General features: G+C 39.7%; 1 protein-coding gene and 1 long non-coding RNA gene across 9 annotated transcripts in view; one reads left to right on the top strand and one right to left on the bottom strand.

The window, feature by feature from the left end:
• Positions 1-12,789, bottom strand: part of KLHL2 (kelch like family member 2) — a 60,744-nt gene extending 47,955 nt beyond the window's left edge. For 4 of the 8 annotated variants that reach the window (NM_001277820.2, XM_015285299.4, XM_040698872.2 and 1 more), the window contains exons 1-4: positions 12,643-12,789; positions 9,935-10,060; positions 5,404-5,510; positions 564-685 (exon numbers count right to left, since the gene is read on the bottom strand). In NM_001277820.2, the coding sequence (NP_001264749.1) occupies positions 564-685; positions 5,404-5,510; positions 9,935-10,060; positions 12,643-12,665 (378 nt within the window). In that variant the 5' untranslated portion in view covers positions 12,666-12,789. Of the gene's footprint in view, positions 1-563; positions 686-4,042; positions 4,062-5,403; positions 5,511-9,297; positions 9,477-9,891; positions 9,912-9,934; positions 10,061-12,642 lie in introns of those variants that run through there. The other 4 variants (XM_015285298.3, XM_046940053.1, XM_015285301.3 and 1 more) reach the window with 4 other exon arrangements.
• A 63-nt stretch (positions 12,790-12,852) lies between these two features.
• On the top strand, positions 12,853-18,252 carry LOC101747742. Its single transcript, XR_212163.5, has 2 exons — positions 12,853-13,237; positions 13,505-18,252. It is a non-coding gene; the product is annotated as an uncharacterized LOC101747742 (long non-coding RNA).
• The last annotated feature ends 1,484 nt before the right edge of the window (positions 18,253-19,736 follow it).

Raw genomic sequence — 19,736 nt, 5'->3', positions numbered from 1 at the left:
GCTGATTAGAAAATCTGATCAGCTCTGCTTGTGTAGGATGGGCAAAAACCTTCATGCTATAAATTAGTTGATTTAAAAAGCAGAACAAGCTAAAAATTCGTGCATGACTGGCCACCGAGTAGATACAGGGACTGAGCAGGAGAAAATAATTTATTCTGAAAGATAGAAAAAAAATCTGACAAACAAAATACTAACTGGAAGACATGGTATACATTTATGAGCAAATCTACTTTTGTTTATGTAAATTACACTGAAGTATCAGAGAGGGGGTGGTACAGAGGTGGCTGACAGCATTAATTTTTAGGCTGAGTAGATCATCTATTTTACTGTATTACATAAGGTTTGGTTCCAAAGCACGTTAAAGTCAACAGACTTCATTTACTTCAAGTCTTTCAATGTGACCCAGAATTTAAATGGTATGACTGCTTGCTTTGTAAGCACAAGGTCTGAAAAACTTCCAGCTTGCAGATGAGATTCCCCTTGCCAGAGTTGAACCATACTGACAAATTAAATGACTCCGTGGATTACATCCCTTTTGTTGCAGAAGTTATTCATGGTCTTACCTGCACATTTTCTTCTGTAACTTGAATTTCAGCAGTGTAAATATAGTCAATAAGTATTCTTAGGGTCCAGCCATCAACTTCCTTTATTCGAATTCTCTTTGCTCGGCTTTCACTCATCTCACCTACAAATATATTTTGGTCGTCAAGTATGTTAGGTAGAGATACAGGACAAATTCAGCAGTTTAATAATAATTACTCCTGACAACAGCAAAATTTTTTGTGTATAATAACTTGTAATAATAAAGCCATTTAAATAAAAATTCAGTTTCTTTCCTTCCCCCCTCCCTCCAAAGAGAAAGGAAGACTTTGTTGTTACCATCATGTGAATGCTACATGGGTTAATACTTCGGCAAATGATCTATTTTCACCTGTTTACAACATCAGTAAAATATAATTATACCTAAATAGAACTATTCAAATGCATACAAAAATATTTTGCTGGCAAACCAACCTATCACATACTCTTGATTTATTAACTTCTTAGGAACAAGCCAAATGCAGTCTATAGTCACTGAATTTTAAAAAAGAAAAAAAAAATCTATCCACACAGAAGGATTAGCATACATATTTCTTCGCTTGCCTGCTTATTATTTCCTTCACAATTGCACTTCTGCTTCAGCTCTAACAGTTAAAACTCAAACTAAGATAAAATGGTAAGCATGAAAAAGCTTGCTGGACCTCATTTTGTGGAGGCTGACACATTGGCCATATGCCACAACTGATCTTCATAGAAAGTCCTGCAAAATAGCTTCCACTTCTAAAAATCTGATAGAATCACAGAATCTTTTGAGTCTGAAGGGACTCTTAAAGGTCATCTAGTCTGACACCCCTGCAATGAACAGGGACACCTACAGCTAGATAATGCTCTCAAAATGCAACATTATATTTGTATCTGAAATAATTGCCTAATGATAAATTTTGAAGAAAAGACTACAACATTTTCCATAGTGACCAACCACATATCTGGACATCTGAGACCTGTGACCCTTTTCGCACAAAAATGTGAAGTACACTGGTTACAGACATAAAACTTTCATCTTGGAAAAGTATATCACGATCTCTGGATACATACATCAGTTATTTTTCTATATCAGATATATTATTTCTTCCCCTAAGCATCCAGAGAAAAGGGTATTGAGAAGTAGGAAATTTAATCTACACAGTAATAAAAGTAAACAGGACACAGAAGTGAACCAGTAGATGTTTAACATCATTGATATCACATTTTTGTTGTTTGTTAACCTGTGGTCTTCTAGGAATAACAACAAGCTGTGCACCTTACCCAGCTCATCACTGAGAATTTTATTACTGTTATTCATGCCTTTGTGTTTTTTTTTTGTTTGTTTGTTTGTTTTGAGCTGAATGCTAAGGAATGCATTTTAAAATCAACTGTTTAGTTGGTAGGGAGCGTGTAAGACCACTTACAAAAATGTATTTCTGCTCAATGGCAGCACTTAACGTTAGAGCACTAACATAGAGAGACCTAGAAAGCACTGGTGATGAACCACATGAAAGAGCAAAATTCAGCTCCCATAGAACTTCCTTTTCTGCGGTTCTTCTAAAACATTTCCCTACACCCATGAAAGATCACTACAGTGTGTTCTTTGCAGAGTCCTGTATTTCAAGTTTAAGCTACTTGTTTGACACCGATTAAACCTATTGATCTTTAGAGCATGCAAGCAGCAAGTCATTTATTATGCAAGCTGCTGTGGAGGTGGTCCTTTGGGAAAATTGTATGTAGGCGAGTAGAGTTTGATATTCTGCAAGCATATTAGTTTTGTTTTCAGATTTTATGTCAAGGCTTCTAAAGCCATGGGTAGGCATCTGCTCTATTTAACTACAGAGTTCAGCAACCATGGAGGGGGGAAAAAAATAAACTTCATGCTAGAAGGACACACAGTGTACCTATGATGCTGGATCAGTCCTCTCATGATCCAGACTTTGTTTAACAGATCATATGTAGACAACCATTGACCCACTTGCTGAGCATTCTTAGTTTAAAATGCAACCTGAAGAATTCAAGTCATGGGCAGTTGCACCATGTCTTTACAGAGCAGTCAATGACATAGAAAGGAAAATACTGGGCTGGTCCATCATCATAATCAGAAGCAGCAGAGCAAAAACAGAGCTGAAGTTACCAAAAAACCATCTAAAAAGTTAATACGATACAGTAACATAAGGAAGGTGTGTATTTGCTTGCCTTGTTTTTTTTTTTTGTTTTTTTTTTAAATAGAATTTTATAAGTGGAGTATAGAAGAAAGCAAGTAATTGCCTAAGGATAACTGCTGGGGCAGAACAGAAAGAAATTCAGGCCACCTTTGTCTCAAGTCAGGCTATAGGGCCACCGAAGCGCTCCTTCACTGAAGTTCTATGTTTTCCTCTAATCATTTAAGCATTATTTAGGATTACAACCAATATTTCTGAAGAATTCACAGAAAAAAAAAAAAAATTCCCTGTGACACAGCCCAGGGCATTAAATCTTTATTCCCTTCTGGTCCTACTTACAAGATCATTGTTACTAAATTGTGTAACTTTAAAAGACATTAACTCGTTCTTTTTGGGTATTTAATAAGGCTATTTCTGCCATTACAAGCACAAATTGAAAGGAAAAAAAAAGTCAGAAGTTTTGATTGCAGCAAATGCTGTACCCTTTCCTGCACTGCTATGATTACTTAATGACTCAAAACGATGGAAGCAACCTGCAAACATATGCCTAGAGCGAAGCTTCTAGTTTCTAGTCAAGAGCAGGTAACCCTGTAGCTGTTAAAACTATCAAACTTACTAGAACTTGCAGATTACTGGATTAGAATACAACTTCCCCTGGGAAGTATCAACTCCAGGATTCACAGAGATAATTATCATGAACTGTGGGATTATTTCTGTGGAAAATAGCTAAAGCACACTGACAACATGCCTGGTATTTGCTGAACACAGTATATAATAGTGATGTAAAATCCACTAACAAATTTTGAAACCAACCCTGATTTCTACTTAAATTCCCATCAATTTGGTTCACTGAGTACACCAACACTGCCACAGATGTACAGGTTAAAAAGCCCTCAGTCTTTCCTCAGATGAGTGTTCCTAGCTCCCACATCACAGGGGGTCAGTGTAGACCTACCTTTGAAAACATCAAGCAAGCAAAATTTCTCAAGAGCGAGCAAAGGAAGGGAAGAATCGTGGTTTCAGTGATTTTATTCAGAGAGCTATTGCATTTGCACTCCTAAAAGGAAATAAACTCCATAGGAAGGGCAGTCTGTGGCAAACAGAAGTGCCTTAAGCGGGCTTTTGTATGCCACAGAAAAGATAATATAGAACCATATCCTGAGTAAAGAGTATTTTTGATGTGAGTCAGTAAAAAATAATCTCTAACACAGAACTAATTTCTTCATTATTTAGGTGATGAACTACAGAAACAGTTGTTTAAATTTTCACTTCAAAGAAAGTAGAAAAGTTAAGAAGGAATGTGTATCAGTCACCTGGAATGTCAGTCCCAGCTGACCCTATGGGGAATGGCAGTTCCGCATGTTGCTTTTGTGCTGTTCAACCATTTGTGTTGTCTGGTTCCAAGTGAGGGATGGTGATAGCTGCTGAGTAATTTTTTAACTGGTTTTTTTTTTTCCTTCAAATCAATTGTAGGTGTGCCTGCATGATGACAGTAATGATCCTAAGAGACTGCCAGATTGACCAGCCTATGAGATCTGTCCTAACAACCACAGAAGCAAATCTGAATTACTTGAAGAACTGTTATTTAAATGGAAACTCTTTAAAGCATTTGTTTCTGCTAGTAGTGACTCCTCTTTTAGCTTTGTTTATGTATGTGATCATCAAGACTATCCTGAACTATAGATTTCTTTGGTTTCACTGGAGTGCTTGCTAATAATCACCTGCTTCTCAGTACACAGCAGTATGTCAAATTATATACTTCCTCCAGCTGCATGCAATGAGAATTATTAAAACTTCATTTTGCTTGCATACTGGCATGTCAAGAGTCATATATATATTTTTCCCCCTACATTTGAGCCTTAAGTCCAAAGGAAAACATTACAGAGAATTCTCTTAATTTCAAGCAGTCAACATTAAGAACCAAACCAGCACAAAATTTCAAAAGGAATAGATAAAACTTCAGAAATTAATTTTAACATGCATTCAATAGCATTCTCACTTTGACACCAAATTCCACATTTCAGTGTCATTTATAACCATCATGAAATTAAACCCACAGTACAGCTATTCAGCTGTAGGGTACAATGAATCTGACTAAGCCTTGCAAGCCTTCTGGCATTCCTGGAACAACTTGGCCAGGACAGAGCAAGCAGAGGCAGAATCAAGCCTGCTCCGAAAAGTTGTGGCAATGATGCAGAGCACATCTGTCACAAAGAATTATCCTAAGAGTACTGAAACATGCACTGCAGCTACAGGCTGCCAAAGCCTAAGAAAGCTTTCGTATCTATTAACAGCCTAGAATATACAGGGGCTGAAGATCACAACAGTAGTTGTTAAAGGACATAATTTACTTCAGAATTCGCATGAAAGTTATTTTAACCTTACTTCGTACAAGTTAGATTATTGCAGCTTTCAGAGGTGTAACTACTCTACTATTCCCAGCTTACTTAGCATGTAAATCAGTTTAAATAATGAATACTTTAAAAAAGTATTTGCAATGCTAACAGATTAAATTGCCAGTATGTCCTCAGATTGCAAGCAAATTCATTTTTAAAAGTCCCTGTTGTCTTACCTAAATATTTACAAGAGATCCTAAGAAGCAGAGGTTATACAATTTTGTGAATTACACAGTTGGAATGGATTAGAACATAGTAAATACTGAAACATTTGGTACCTGTAAACATGGCATGGAAGTAGGGGCTGCAGGCGGCTAGCACAACTCTGTGCGCTGCAATTTCCATGTCTTCAGCTACTATCGTCACATCACACAGCAAGTTTTGACTATTTAGAAATATCAGAGAAAGTCATTTCACACATGTGAACCACAGTAGAACAGTATAAAACAACATATAACTTCTCCTTCCATGGTTCCACTCCTATTCTCTGCTTTCCAAGCATTTACCATATAAACAGTAGCAACTGTTTTTTTCACTGAAGCTAGTTTACAATTTAATTTATGTCTTGCACAACTTTCTATCTTCATTACATCCATCTGCATTCTCAACCTTTGCAATTTCCTACCTCTTCTACTGCAATAATACAGTACCTCTTTGGAGCCATGCGTGGCACAAATGTTTCCAACACAGTTTACAGCTATTAGATATACCACTTCCAGTTAAATCCACCACAAAGCATACTCTTCATAATTTAGTTTTCCACAATAGAAAGGAAGAAAAACAAACAAAACATCAAAAGCCTACATTCTCCCAGCATCTATGTAGCCAAAGTCACAGACATCTTTTCATTCCTTCCAATTTCAGCAGTCTCTCTGTAGAAGTAGCATATAAATGACATAATGCAGAGCCAGGGTAACACATAACAAGGGATGAGGGAGACAGTATGCCTTAACAGCATATATTCCTTACGGAAAGAGCTAAAGCTGCGTGTCAATCCAGTTGCCCTTATTCTCAGTATATGTGAAATACATGGTTTTTCTTTTTGCCTTTTTTTTTTTCTTTTTTTACCTTTCCAGAATATGTATGGTAATTAGAAGGCAAGCCTTTTGATAGTCCCCAGAATAGGGTCACAAAGATGATCAGAGGGCTAGAACACCTCACCTACAAAGAAAGGTTGAGGAAGCTGAGTTTGAGTTTGTTCAGCCTGGGGCAGAGAAGGCTCCAGGGAAACCTCATCGTGGCCTCTGCTGGAGGACTAAAAGAAAACTGGATAGCGACTCATTTCCAGGGAGTATAGAGATAGGACAAAGGAAACAAGGAGGGTAACAGCTTTAAACTAAAAGAGGGGGAGATTTAGATTAGATATTAGGAGGAAATTTTTTACTTAGAGGGTGGTGAGCATTGGCTCAGCTGTCCAGAGGAGCTGTGGATACCCCATACCTAGAGGTATTAAAGCCCAGGTTGGATGGGGCCCTGGGCAGCCTGATCTGGTGAGTGGCAGCCCTGCCCACGCAGGGAGGTTGGAACTAGATGATCTTTAAGGGTCCCTTCCAACAAAACCATTCCATGTTTCTTTGATAGTCTGCAACTACAACACAGAGCAGCAACAAAGATTCAGGTAAGCAGTTGCATTTCTGCTGTTACAGAAAGCGGGAGCTGTCAGCCAAACTGCTCAGATATTCAACTTGGTCTCATGAAAATACTGTAACTGCTCAGCCTCTGCAGTCATGCAATTTCTTTGACCACAGGCTCAAGAAAGTAAGCCTTGTGGAGGCCACACACCAAAAATCTTGGCAGCCACAACTAACCTTTGTGGTCACACTACAACCCCAGGACTAGATTTTTTTTTTCCCTTTCAGCTCAAAATCTATAGCAACATCTAAATCTCTTTAGTGCATGTAACACTATAAGGTGATGGAAAGTACAGTGATAATAGCAGGGTGGCAAAGTCTTTGGCTGCAGCAAATGAGGACGAGCCCAAATGCAGCAGCCATGGACACAGAAATGAAGGAAAAGAGCTGCTTACCTTAGGAAGGCCTCAGGTTGGCAGGGATCTCCAGCAAGATACCCTTGCCTCCACTGCCAACCCTTAAATGAGGTCTGGGAAGGGGTGGATCCTGGCCCCACTTCTTCCAGTCACTCAGGTGCAGTGCATGCACCTGAGCTCCCCTGGGTTGGCCCTGTCTTCCCACCAGGTGCTCCATCACTGGTTCAGGCCACGACTTACATTTCCACTACAGTGTGCAATATGGCTATTATTTTTAAAAGCCATAAATATAAATTAATGACCACATCCAGATTAAGCAGAGAATTATGAGAAGCTTCAGAACAATCGTTACACTTATCATACAAAAACTGACACAACCACAATGCTAAGAAAAAAAAAGGTCACCAGTCACCACCACCAATTACCCAGCTTTCTCAGACACTTCTGTTTATTCTGACAACAGTAACAAAAGGTTTTACTCTCAACTGAACAGAAATATCAAAGCTATCCAAGCCAGAAGCAACAGAATTACATCAACACAAAATTCCAGCCAATTAACTACACAGCACTACATTGACACAGCAACTTAGGGTAGTCCCAATACATCTCTTGCCTGGAACTGCATTAGGTGACTATGCCTTTTGCTTCTATAAACTGACAAGCTACATCAACTATCAGACAAAGAAACAAGCTTACCAACTAACAGCATACTCCTTACAAGCAACTCAGCACATTCCCCTCAGGAAGGCACTAACTTACTTTAGAAAAGCTTGCTTTCTGAAGCAATATTATAATAATCTTCTAGTATAGAGTGACTGAACAAACAGAGCCATGGTGGTACGTCATCTTCACAGATGAAAGGAGAAGATAAGAGATGGAAGAAAAATTAAGTACTGATTTATGAATAACTACTGTTTACTAACTTGCATGGATTTATATAGAGGAAGGTCATTACCCATATCTTCAAAATATCTTGAAAGAGTCTTGTTTATAAGAATGGGAATTTTTAAAAATATTGGTAAGGTCAGATTCCACTGTGATAAAAGCAAATTATAATTGAGAGCGAAGATACGCACTACAGTTACATTGTTTTTGTGTCAAGAACTAATTAGCTATCCTAATGATCTGACTCATTGCTGAGGTGATGGCAAGTAATGAAATGACAAAAATTACCAAGGACAATATTACCCAAGTTTGTCAAAATGTGAAGGTACAAAAACTCTCTTAGGAACTAATAGAACCAGGTAACTTGGTGGTAGCCAAAAAGGTAATACTACTTCATGGACATGAGCATTCCAAACAGAACACATTTTAGACACTTCAGCAGACAATTTCTCCACTTGTTATCCACTTTCGGGAAAGTATTCCTCTGGCAAACACTGTCTTGTGCTATACTAATACAAAAAAACTGAGATAGAAACCACTTTAAGTAGTCAACAAAATCAAAATTTTTTACTTGATTAATGCCAGATCTTCATTTAGAGTAATGAAGTCTGAAACATACCTAAAATGTATCAGTTAATTATTTCAAATTGAAAGAAATGCAAAAATTAATGTTTATAATCTTATCAGCATTTTAAAAGGCATGCTTGGCTTGAACAGTAAACTTTGCTGCAACAACCTTATTAAATAAGAACTAAAGTTGAGGTTTGCATGGCAATGCTCCTTTCAAACCTCAACTATTTATATATGTAAGAAAATTGTTGAAATTGGTTCTACAGCAATCCCAATTTGAGTAACCATGGAAACGAAAGTATATTCTGAAAATAATCCATGGTCTTCAACAATGCATTCTGCTGGAAGACCACGTACATCTAACTTGCAACACAATACAACCCAGAAAAGGTTCCTTACTGCTGAAACTGCTGTATTCTAAGTTTCATTTTGGGAAACCAGTCTTCATCTAAATTCTTACATCATATGCCTTTATATGGTATCAGATGCTGTTGTTTTTATAAGGTAAAGCTTCTCCAGCTTTTAATCTCATATGGGAAATAACAATGGACTACAGGATTTTTACACATTTCTGTATCACCTATGCTACAGAAACATTTTATTTAATTTCTCTATTGTTGCTGTTAGCTATAAAGCTGAATTACTGTCAGTGATAGTTGCGAGTCCTAATTACCAGAGCTCAGTTGTGAGATCTAATTACCAGCTGTCACACATTTCAACACCATCTCACCTCCTCATATGCAGAAAATAAATCAATATGGGTGCTAAGAGCAGCATTAGCACCAGTCCTCCAGTTTTGCTGAAACTGATGGTAGTATCACTCAAGGTCTTACAAAACTTTATCTAAACGTCTTTCAGTATTTGATTTGGGAGTTCATAAATTGCTCCCAGTGGGTGTGCAAAAGATACCTAAGAAAAGAAAGAATACTATCAGTTGGTTTTACATTTGCTAGACTGTGACCTATGTCTCCAGCTTACAAAAGTATCATTTTTCCAGCGTGCAGAACTCTAAAAAAATCAACAGCAGATATATAAAGAGCTTCAGCCTCAATTAGAAAGTCACTTTTAACCTGAGCAAAATCAACATAAAAGACAGGATCCATACTGTCTCATTTAAATACATCCTCCATGCATTTTTCAGGCCTCAGAAACCTAGTTGCAATTAACTTACAAAGAGTAGAAACACACTGCACCCATCACAACTATGATCACTTGACTATTATTCAGCTGTCACTTCATTGTATATATAATCTTTCTCATCAGCTACACTTCAGGAATTCTATGTTCCATTATTAGAACTTCATAAACGTAATTGAAACTAAACCTGTTTTACAGACTCCAGGCAGGTGTATACAGTGAATTAATACCTTCTTAACTCATTCATAACTTTAAAAGCTTTCTTCATGTGCCATGGATTCACTGTAACAGGACAGTGAATTTCAGTGTTATCATCTTTCAAATCCAAAGGCTTCTGATGGCAAAGTTTGGTGCATCTGGAATAAAAAAAAAAAAAAAGTTAAGATTTAAAAAAAAAAGTTTTTTAAAAGTTAAAAAGTTAATATTCCTCCTCCCTCAGACTATCACTCTGTTTTTGCCACCTTTATTCTTGGGAGAGTGTGAATGGGACTTGCACTTCAGTTTATTCAGTTTATTCAGAAGTATATTCTATACTTCTAATACATTCTGAAATGAGGATTGAAGCAGCGGTCCAGTACCTTCTAGTCTACCACCAGTATAGACTGGCAGAACACATTCCACCAGTTTGGTCACTCAAAGCCTTGACCACACGCAAAAACAGAGCTGAGCTCTATATGGCCACCAGAATCTTGCTTACTGTTTCACACAGCTTCCAGGTCATCTCCTCTGACAGGAAGGCTGCATGATGACTGCTTTAATTCTTCAGGCTTTCCCTAGCAGAATGGTTTTGCTTACCCATTCATTGTACCAAAAAGTAGAAGTGACCAGCCCCTTAGTTCTTCTTACACCCAAAAACAGTACCAAAATTGCAAGCGGAAAAACCTAACAGCTAAATTGCTAGCTCTACCTACAATTAATTCTTAATATAAGAGATAGCTAAGCTCTAGATACTAAGTTCTAGGAAAACAATCATGTGGAATTGTCCAAATGGCAAGCACATTTTTCAATCCAAGTCAATGAGTTTGGTGTTTACAATCACAATGCAAATTACATCATTAACCTACTTAGAAAATACTTAACATCAATAATGCATCTACTTATACTAACATAACTTTATTCCAAACTGGAAATAAGCAAAATATATTTGGCCACCACATTCAGTAGCGGTGGGGCAACCAACTCTGGTGCATCAGGGGTTTGATTTTAGATAAAAACCTGAATTACCTGCTTTAACCAAGAATCAAACTTAGCATATGCACTGACATCCAGAATTCCAACCCCCCTTATCACAGAATCATTTGATTTGGAAGAGACCTTTAAAAGTCATCTAGTCCAACTCCTCTGCAACAATCAGGGACACCTACAGTTAGATCAGGCTGTTCAGAGCTCCATTCAGCCTAATCCTCAACGTCTCCATCCACCACAGCTTTGGGCAATCTGTTCCAGTGCTTCACTATGCTTATCAAAAACAAACAAACAAACAAACCCTACACCTTATATCCAACTTAAAATCCCCCTCTCTTAGTTTGAAACCATTTCCTCTTGTCCTACCAAATGAGATTCTGCTGAAGAGTCTGTCCCCTTCCTTCTTATAGCTCTCCCCTTTAGATACTGACAGGCTGCTCTCAGGTCACCTCATAGCCTTCTCTTCTCCAGCCTGAACAGCCCCAGCTCTCTCAGTCTGTCCTCGTAGGGGATGTGCTCTATCCCTGGGATCATTTTTGCGGCCATCCTCTGGACGTACTTCAGCAGGTCCGTGTATGTCTCTCCTGTACTGTGATTCCACATCTGGACGCTCTTCTATCCTACCTAAAAGCTTTTACTTGAGTATGTCTAAGGAAGCTTAGAAGCAAATGTCACAGACAATAAATTTAAGATTTTAACTTGGACCTCTATACTCTGTGCATTACACCACCTTGCAAAGCCAAGTAGAAGGCTTTACTTCTCAATATTCAAAAACTGGCTACGAAATTTTGGAGCAAAACAGCAGAAAACCACACCAGGCAGCAAAGGAACATGAAGCCTCCACAAAGAATGGCCAACAAAGGTCCCTCCACAGTACTGAAACTAGCCGCCACTTACTGCACTCTACCATGGCACTGCAATGCCAAGTTTCTTACTAAGTCGTGAGAATGATAAAAGCTCGTGGCCAAAAGGAGCCAAGTCACAAAGCAAAGAGCACGTACACAAGTTGTTGTGCAGAGGGAAAAAAAAGATGCTACCTGGCATTCTCCTTTAGATCGTTACTCTTTTGAATTCTGCAACATATGCAGTGATGAGCATTCAAAAAATGACACAAATCAGTGACACCAGTTCAAAGCACTGCCGACTAACGGGGTGGCAGAGCCCTCCACTAATTAAACCGCCGAATTATCAAGTATGATAAGAGGACGCGGTGGCTCCTTCCATCACCAAGAGTACAGCGGGTGCCGAACGGGCACATCCGCACACGCGGGCTGTACGTGCGTGACACACAGGTGCGCGCGGAGGAGGGCTAAAGAAGGGAGCTGCCCAGGAGCCCGGAGCCGCTCTCCCTCACGGCCGCCGGGCCGCCACGCTGTGTCGGAGGGCGGCTGGGAGGCAACGCAGCCCCGCCAGGCCGGGAGCGGCCCGCAGCACCGCGCTCCCTTCCTTTTCTCCCGCACAGCCGCGGGCTGCGCGGCCGCTGACTCAAGCAGGGGGCGAACGGGAGGGCGCATGGAAAAATCAGGAGGAAAAAAAAAAAAGGAAAAGAAAAAAAGCCCACTAAATCCCCTTTAGCTACGTAGCGGGAGGCCCGCCCGCACCCCGCAGCCCCCAGCCCCCACCACGTGGCCCAACGGCGCCCGCCGAGCTCCGCCGCCGGTCCCCCATTCCCCGCCGGCACCCGGGCCCGACCCCGCGCCCCCAGTCCGCGGCACGGCGCCTCGCAGCCAGCCAGCCCGCCCGCCACACTCACACGGGCGGCAGCAGCATCTCCATGGCGGTTCCGCTCGGCCTTCCTCCGGGTAACGCGGGCGCCGCGCGCTGCCACCAGCACCATGCCAGCCGCTGCCGGGTGCCGGCTGCGCCCGCCCGGCGGAGCCCCGCTGCCCTCCGGCCCGCCGGGAGCCGCCGGCGCTGCCCACTTCCGGGGCCCCGCCTGCCGGAGGGCCGGGCCGCAGCGCGCAGCCGTAGTGGAGGCAGCGGGAGCGGTGCAGCGCACGCGGTGAGGGCCGGAGGGTTCGGCGCCTCTCGGCGGCCCCGAGGTGATGCTGGGGAAGCGGGCGTATAGTGTGGGCGTCGGAGCCGTGGCCGCCCCTCGGGTGAGCCTGAGCCTCGCTTGGGCCTGGCCCTCGGAAAGCTCGGTGCGGAGAGCGGCGGTCCTCTGAGGGCAGTAGCCGGGCCCGGTAAGCACCTCACCCCGAGAGGGGTGCTGGGTGAGGGAGGACGCCGTGTCTGTGTCTGGAGACAGGGATGCTGCTGGCTTGTTTTTTTTTGAAGAAGCTGTATGATCTCTGGAGGCCCCTTCCAACCCCTACAATTCTGTGATTTTCGTTCTACTAACTAATTAGGTTAGTTTCTTATTAAGGCTAATAAAACGTTAAACTAAATGCATTTTAATTTATAATTTAATGTTTGCCAATCTCTAGGAATGTTCCTTTCTTGGGAAATGCAATTTTAGTTTCCTTCTCAAGTCCTCTTTGTTGATGTTCGGTTTGGGAATGCTTAAAAAAAATTAAATGTATTTCCACAGGGGGGTTTCTAAATGAAATCATCAGTACTGTCAGTGCTGTTTTTATGAAGTCTGGGCTTTGCATCTCTTGAATTTGTCTCCACAGATGAGCAAATCTGTCGCTGGATTGTGTTGGAGAAGATGAGCTGCTTGTTGAAGATTTGAAACAAACAACAAAATCCTCTTACATGGCAGTCAGCTCCAAAGGGACCAGCTGTAGGAGTGCACGCTCAGCTGAAGCATTAGAAGTATCCCTGTGTGCCTGTTCCATGGCGCTGCTGAGGTCTGAGCCCATCAGTTCTGCCCATGGGAGGTTGGGTAGTGCTGGTCACTGTCACATCATGCATTCACATTTCTGTATCCCAGGGTAAACTCATGCACATGTTACTTCATAAGGCAAGCCCCCTAACTCTTAGCTATCCATGAGACCCAAGTGAATCTTACTAGTAATAGACTGCACTGTGTTGAGGGATCCAAGATGTTGATGATGAAGTCATTGTAAACTTGTCCGGAAGCTGATGAGGGAATGCTTTGGCACACTACTTTGTATAGGTCCTGTAAGCACCTAGCTGCAGGTTCTGCTACCTATTATCATGGCAGAACTACTTAATAATGTTCATTCCTAAGTGAACATTAAGCCTTTCAAAACTCTGACTTCTGTCATTTTGTTCCAGTGTTATTTTGGCTTTTAACCCAAATGTCTGATGTTAGCACAAGTAACTTCTCGTGCAGAACATCAAAAGCAAACACAAATAGAACAGGAATCTTTTTTTTTTTTTTTTTCCTACAGTTATGTCTTGCACTTCAGTGAACTTGAAAGGAATCACATACAGCTGTAACAGAAATGATTGCATCCAAATTGCCTGGTTTGGCAAAACAGCTTACAAGTCTAGCCATGAGAAAAGGCATTTGAATAGCATTTGGATTTTTATGGGATTCTATTTGATCCAATGCCTCTTCTGCTTAGAAAAGAACTCTCAAAGAAAAAAACAAAAACATTTAAATATGGGGGGTACACATGCAGTTTTGAAAGGGAACAGGCTGTGTTTCTTAACAGCGATGAAACTCTGTTTATACAGCAGCAGTTCAATTCACTGTATTTACTGAGAAAATACAGTATTGTGGTTAAGTCTGCCCTTGCAATGTTTCGACCCTTCCCACTTGCTTTAGAGTTGCAAAGGAATGCATACAATGCTTATCAACAATTGCACAGTTCTTCAGATACACTGACACTAAAAGTACTGTGTAATACAAAAACTGCAGAAAAGTACATCCACTGAAAATGAAGCTAAAGCTCTGCATTCTAGCAACTTTGTTCCACAAGTTAGAGGCCTACACGTGAAAAGCAATCCTAGTAAAAATGAATGTAGCTGCATGCATGTGTGCTGCCATATGAGCGTTTTTAAGGGATCGCTCACCACGCTGCCATGGTCATGCAAGAATAAGTCTCTTAACAGGTTGGAAATGTGAAGTAAGGAATAGCAAAACAGCTGCTATCAAAAATAAGTTGTACTGTGACCAAAGTTAGTTAAATATGACTAGACATGAATAAAAATACTTAAATATTTTCTAGCATTATTCCTTCACTCAAGTAATTGCACCAAGAATCACAGAGTCACAAATTGTAGGGGCAGGAAGGGACCTCTAGAGATCATCGAGTCCAGCCCCTCTGCAAAGCAGGCCCCTTACAGCAGGCTACACAGGTAGGCGTCCAGCCAGGTCTTGAATATCTCCAGAGAAGAAGAATCCACAACCTCCCCTGGGCATGACATTATTCCCTAAAAGACTTGATACAACACGTAGTCCAGTAAACAGGCTTTAAATCTTCCAATCCTAGTTTTGGAAAAGGGAGCCAGTGGTAAGAAGCTTCTGACTTCTGAGCAGTGGATAAATTAGGTACTGGTGATCAGTGCTGAACAGTAGAGTGTTCTTGGTAAATTACACATTTGTTTTAGTGTCGTGGATGTGAGGAAGTCCAAGTGCAAGAGAGCATTACGAGAAAGCAAGAGTAGGTTATGGCTTTGATTCATATTAGTACTGCAAAGTACCCAGGCCCAAAGCAGAGATCAAATATGAGCAAGTCCGAGGCCCAGTGCTGCAAAGGTTTGGATTTCTCATATGTGAGACATCTGTGAAAGAGGTGGCCCAGGCTTTCAGTCTCTTACCTGCAGGCTTCAGTTGCATCCTCTGCACTGGATAAGGTAGTCATGGCTCTCTGCTCAGTGTGTTCAGTTCACTGAAACAGCACAAAACCCATCAAAAATTATTAATTTCAACTTGTAGCTGTTAGATTCAGTGCAGAGGTAGCAACAGGAAACCACAGCAGAGATTTCAGAAGGGAAGCTGAACCATTCCACTCAGCAGAAACCCATACTTCAGTCAGGCAAAGCTCCGCCCATCAACACAGAGTTACGCCTTACTGAAGTAAGTTCTGTACAGTTTTTGTGTACACCCTACACACACACACAAAAGGCTTTTCAACATCCTGTTCTTAGCAAATGAAATACCATGTGGATAAGCATTACTCTTATGGTAGCCTTCTTGTTCTGGAAATCATCTCAGCGATTTTTTTTTTCCTGATCATTTTGCTTAAAAAAAAACCCGAACATATATATTATTGTTATGTTTGTTCATACTTGTCTAACATGTCAAAACGATATTTTCCTTTAGAACGAAGCAAAATCATTTTCTACATAGATAATAGCTGTAAGGTATTTTATTTAGCTGATATAAGTCCATCTAAGCCAATATACTATTGCAGCAATGTTGTAAAGTAATTCAAACCAATTCAACTATTACACAGCTTGTTTAGAAGAAAACATGTACAGCTAATGAAAGAAATTACATTCAACCAATTATTATACTGCCATCTAGTGCTTACTGAATGTACAGCTGTACAGAGAAATTCTATTAATTTAATCAAAGCATAAAGGTGTAGACTATCCCGAATTGGAAGGGGCCCAACAGGGTCCAATCCCTGGCTGCACACAGAATTCAAACCTAATGTCTGGGAGTGTTGTCTGAATGCTTCTTGCATTCCGGCAGCTCAGTGTTGTGACCACTGCTCTGGGGAGCCAGTTCCGTGCCCTCTCTGTTTCAGTAGTTTGTGGTTCCTACCATTGGCTTATAGCAAAAGAAGAGTTCAGCTCACGCATTTGAATATAGACATGCATATAGGGAGCTTAACTAAGAGCAGCAGTTGCGAGCAATTTAAACTGAAAAGTGACAGAATATGCTGAAAGAATCAATTTGAATTTTGATTGTTTCACACACACATCAGTAAGCCTGGAGGACCAGTACTTGAACAGCCTACTGGAGGGACATTCAAATATAGATTGAGAAAGAGCAAGTGGGATATAATTCACACACAGCACAAATTCTTTCCTTGTACAAAGAGGCAATGAAATCAAAGACATTAAAATATTAAAATATGATATTAACAGGTTTTCCACAGACAGCTTGTTTTTGGTGTAAAAAATGATGACAAGTGTTTGAAAATTCATTGTAAAGATTAAGAGCTCAGGATCAGTACATTTAGTTAGGCAAGATATCTAGTAAAACTGAATTTCTATTATATTAAATGAAAAGTGAAGGGGAAATCTAAGTCAAAATATAAAGGGGTTTAGTCCAGTAATTCTGGTACAAGCAGATGCTCATATAATGAGTAGTTTATTATAGTGTTCCTGGAGTACACTTTTCAATGACATCAGGAATAGTTTCTTGCTATTTCTATTATGCCCAAGAAGAACATTGGGATCCAGGCTAATATACCACAGAAAAAAATAGGTATCCTCAGAATCTAAAATATTAAGAAGACTACAGTATCAGAATACTAATATTTAGCCATGCAGACAAAAAAAATTAAGTTAATACAATCATGGAAGCATAGAATGGCTTGAGTTGGAAGGGACCTCAAGGATCATCAGTCTGCAGCCCCCCTGCTACAGGCAGGGCTGCCAACCTCCATATCTAATACTAGACCAGGATGCCTAGGGCCCCATCCAACCTGGCTTTGATGCAGTTTATGCATAGTTTATGCACAGTTTATGCAAGCTAGTTCCTGTCAAGTTGATTTTATGATCTTTGAAGAAAATATTCGGGAAATAGAAAAATATTTGTGGAAAACAAAACCTGTTTTTTCCTTGCAATGTCATTCTCTATTTTAATTTTACCCATTGGTTTCTTAGGACAAATTATCTCCGATATTCCTCTTTTTCCAGGAAAATCACCCGGCCATACTATTTAAACCCAATTATTTTCAGAAATAACTCTGCATTTCCCTTATCATGTACAGTTCAGGTATATGCTTGTCCTACTGTGATACCTTTATAATACAATATAAAAAAAAGACGTGATTTTGAAACATCAGAAGAAAGTGACAAAATTCATAGTTAAAAATTACGTAGGATAAACTTTTTGCCCTGCTAAGTAGGTGGTTTCTTAAGCCCCAAAGCATTTAAAACTCTAATTCATCTTTCACTCAAGGCAAACGATACACTGAGATATTCATTTCTAAAGTTTGATTTACATTTCTGTGGAAAATTTCTACAAATAAATGTGAAATTAAGAGTTGTATCCGTTATCGAACCGCTATTTATTTGCTCTTGAATACAGCTGGAAATTTGGTAGAATAAAGAAAGCAAGAGTGCTCATTCTTTTCTATACAACTCTTTAATTCACTGTTACATTATGTCCTTTGTCTCATCTGTATTAAGCAGTCGAAATTGTCTTTCCATAGAGGTAATAACTTTTATCTACTTATTTTCATCAGTCCTATATCTGGACTCCTTTATAAACATACAGGATGTTTTGCTAAGTAGTTTGTACTAATAAAATAGAATTATCCTATGGCTATAGCAAGCCTTCAGCTTTCAAATTTCCATATTAATTTGAGAAGGACTGAAAAACTTTTTATTAAAACCAGTGCTATGCTCTTCTCTTCAAGAGCTTGCATTTAAAGGCCACACAAATTTCATCAGGTATTTTATTTATGAAGCTGAAACTTCGTAGCAAGTGGCAGGGTTTGACTGGATGATTTATACCACATATAAGCAGTCCCACAGAAAGCCTACAGGAAATGTACAGTTTCCATTGCATGAAAATCAGAAGCTAAATACAGAGAGAAAGATTCCTTTTTCACGTGTATTCAACAGTGAACTGTTTTTTTTTTAATCTCCACAGGATTTTAAGTACTCACAGGAGCTTGAAATAAATAAGTACACATGAAGTATCCGTAATCTAGAAACTACACTTCACTTACTGCAGTATGACTGTCAGTCAGGACTGTTAAAACCAATTCATGCAAATACAAGTGTCTTTACTGTTATATTTACCTTTTCACTTCTCATTTGTATTTTTATTCCTTGTAGGATGTGTCACAAACTCATGTTCTCACAGCAGACTGTTTTTACACAGAGCTGAATATAGTGTAAGTACTAATTGTACTTGCAGTATGAATAAGGAACAGCAATAATAATTACACCTTATAGTTTGATGTGAAAAGGCTGTGAGGGTAATCCTGTTTCCATTCATGTCAAATTTAAAATAAAACTGAGAGGAACAAAAGTAGGTATTAGGCCTCTCTGTGAAAGTTAGTGCCCAAATATTGTAATTATTACTGACACAGAAAAGGTTATGCCTAAGCGTAGGATTTAATCCTGGGTTTCTAATCTATGCTAGTTTTCCATAAAGGCAGTCTGCAAATAAAGACGACATAGCACAGTATTGTTGGGCCATACTATATCTTTTTACCTTAGCTGTAATACAAGAATGGGTCTAACTCGATGTATTTTAGGCTCCCTGGCAATGATCTGCCTCAGGAGAAGATTTTCAAGTCAGGTGCACTAAAGCAACAATATCTGTGACATCTGTCAGAAGATGGAACTGGAACTGAGCGTAAAAGAATCTTACCTCATTAAAAGCCTATATGATCTTACATCATCAAAACCTTACTTACATCATTAAAGCCTCTCACAGTAAAAATTATTGTGAATCCAGTAATTAAAACAGTATGCTCAAACCAAACACAGGCTGGGTAACCTGCAAAGAACAACAGTAGGATACTACTCTAAAGATTATAAATTTATTTTGGATAAACCAGTTGGAATTGGCAGTCACATAATTCTAAGAATGCATTGTTGAGTACAATAAATATTTCCATTTTTCAGATGTTTAAACCTGGAATGTTCTCCCAACTCTTCAATAATCCTTTGAAATTTTTCATTTTACATTCCGTAGAAAGAACATTTACAATTACATATAAAACTATACGTGTTTTTCAACAGTTTATGGGCTGGTTCAGCCTGATTCCATGACCAGCGGGGAGGGAAACCCACAGA

This window comes from Gallus gallus, chromosome 4 (assembly GCF_016699485.2).
Source record: "Gallus gallus isolate bGalGal1 chromosome 4, bGalGal1.mat.broiler.GRCg7b, whole genome shotgun sequence".
Taxonomy (NCBI): Eukaryota; Metazoa; Chordata; class Aves; order Galliformes; family Phasianidae; genus Gallus; species Gallus gallus.
This window is presented reverse-complemented; position numbering and strand designations above follow the sequence as displayed.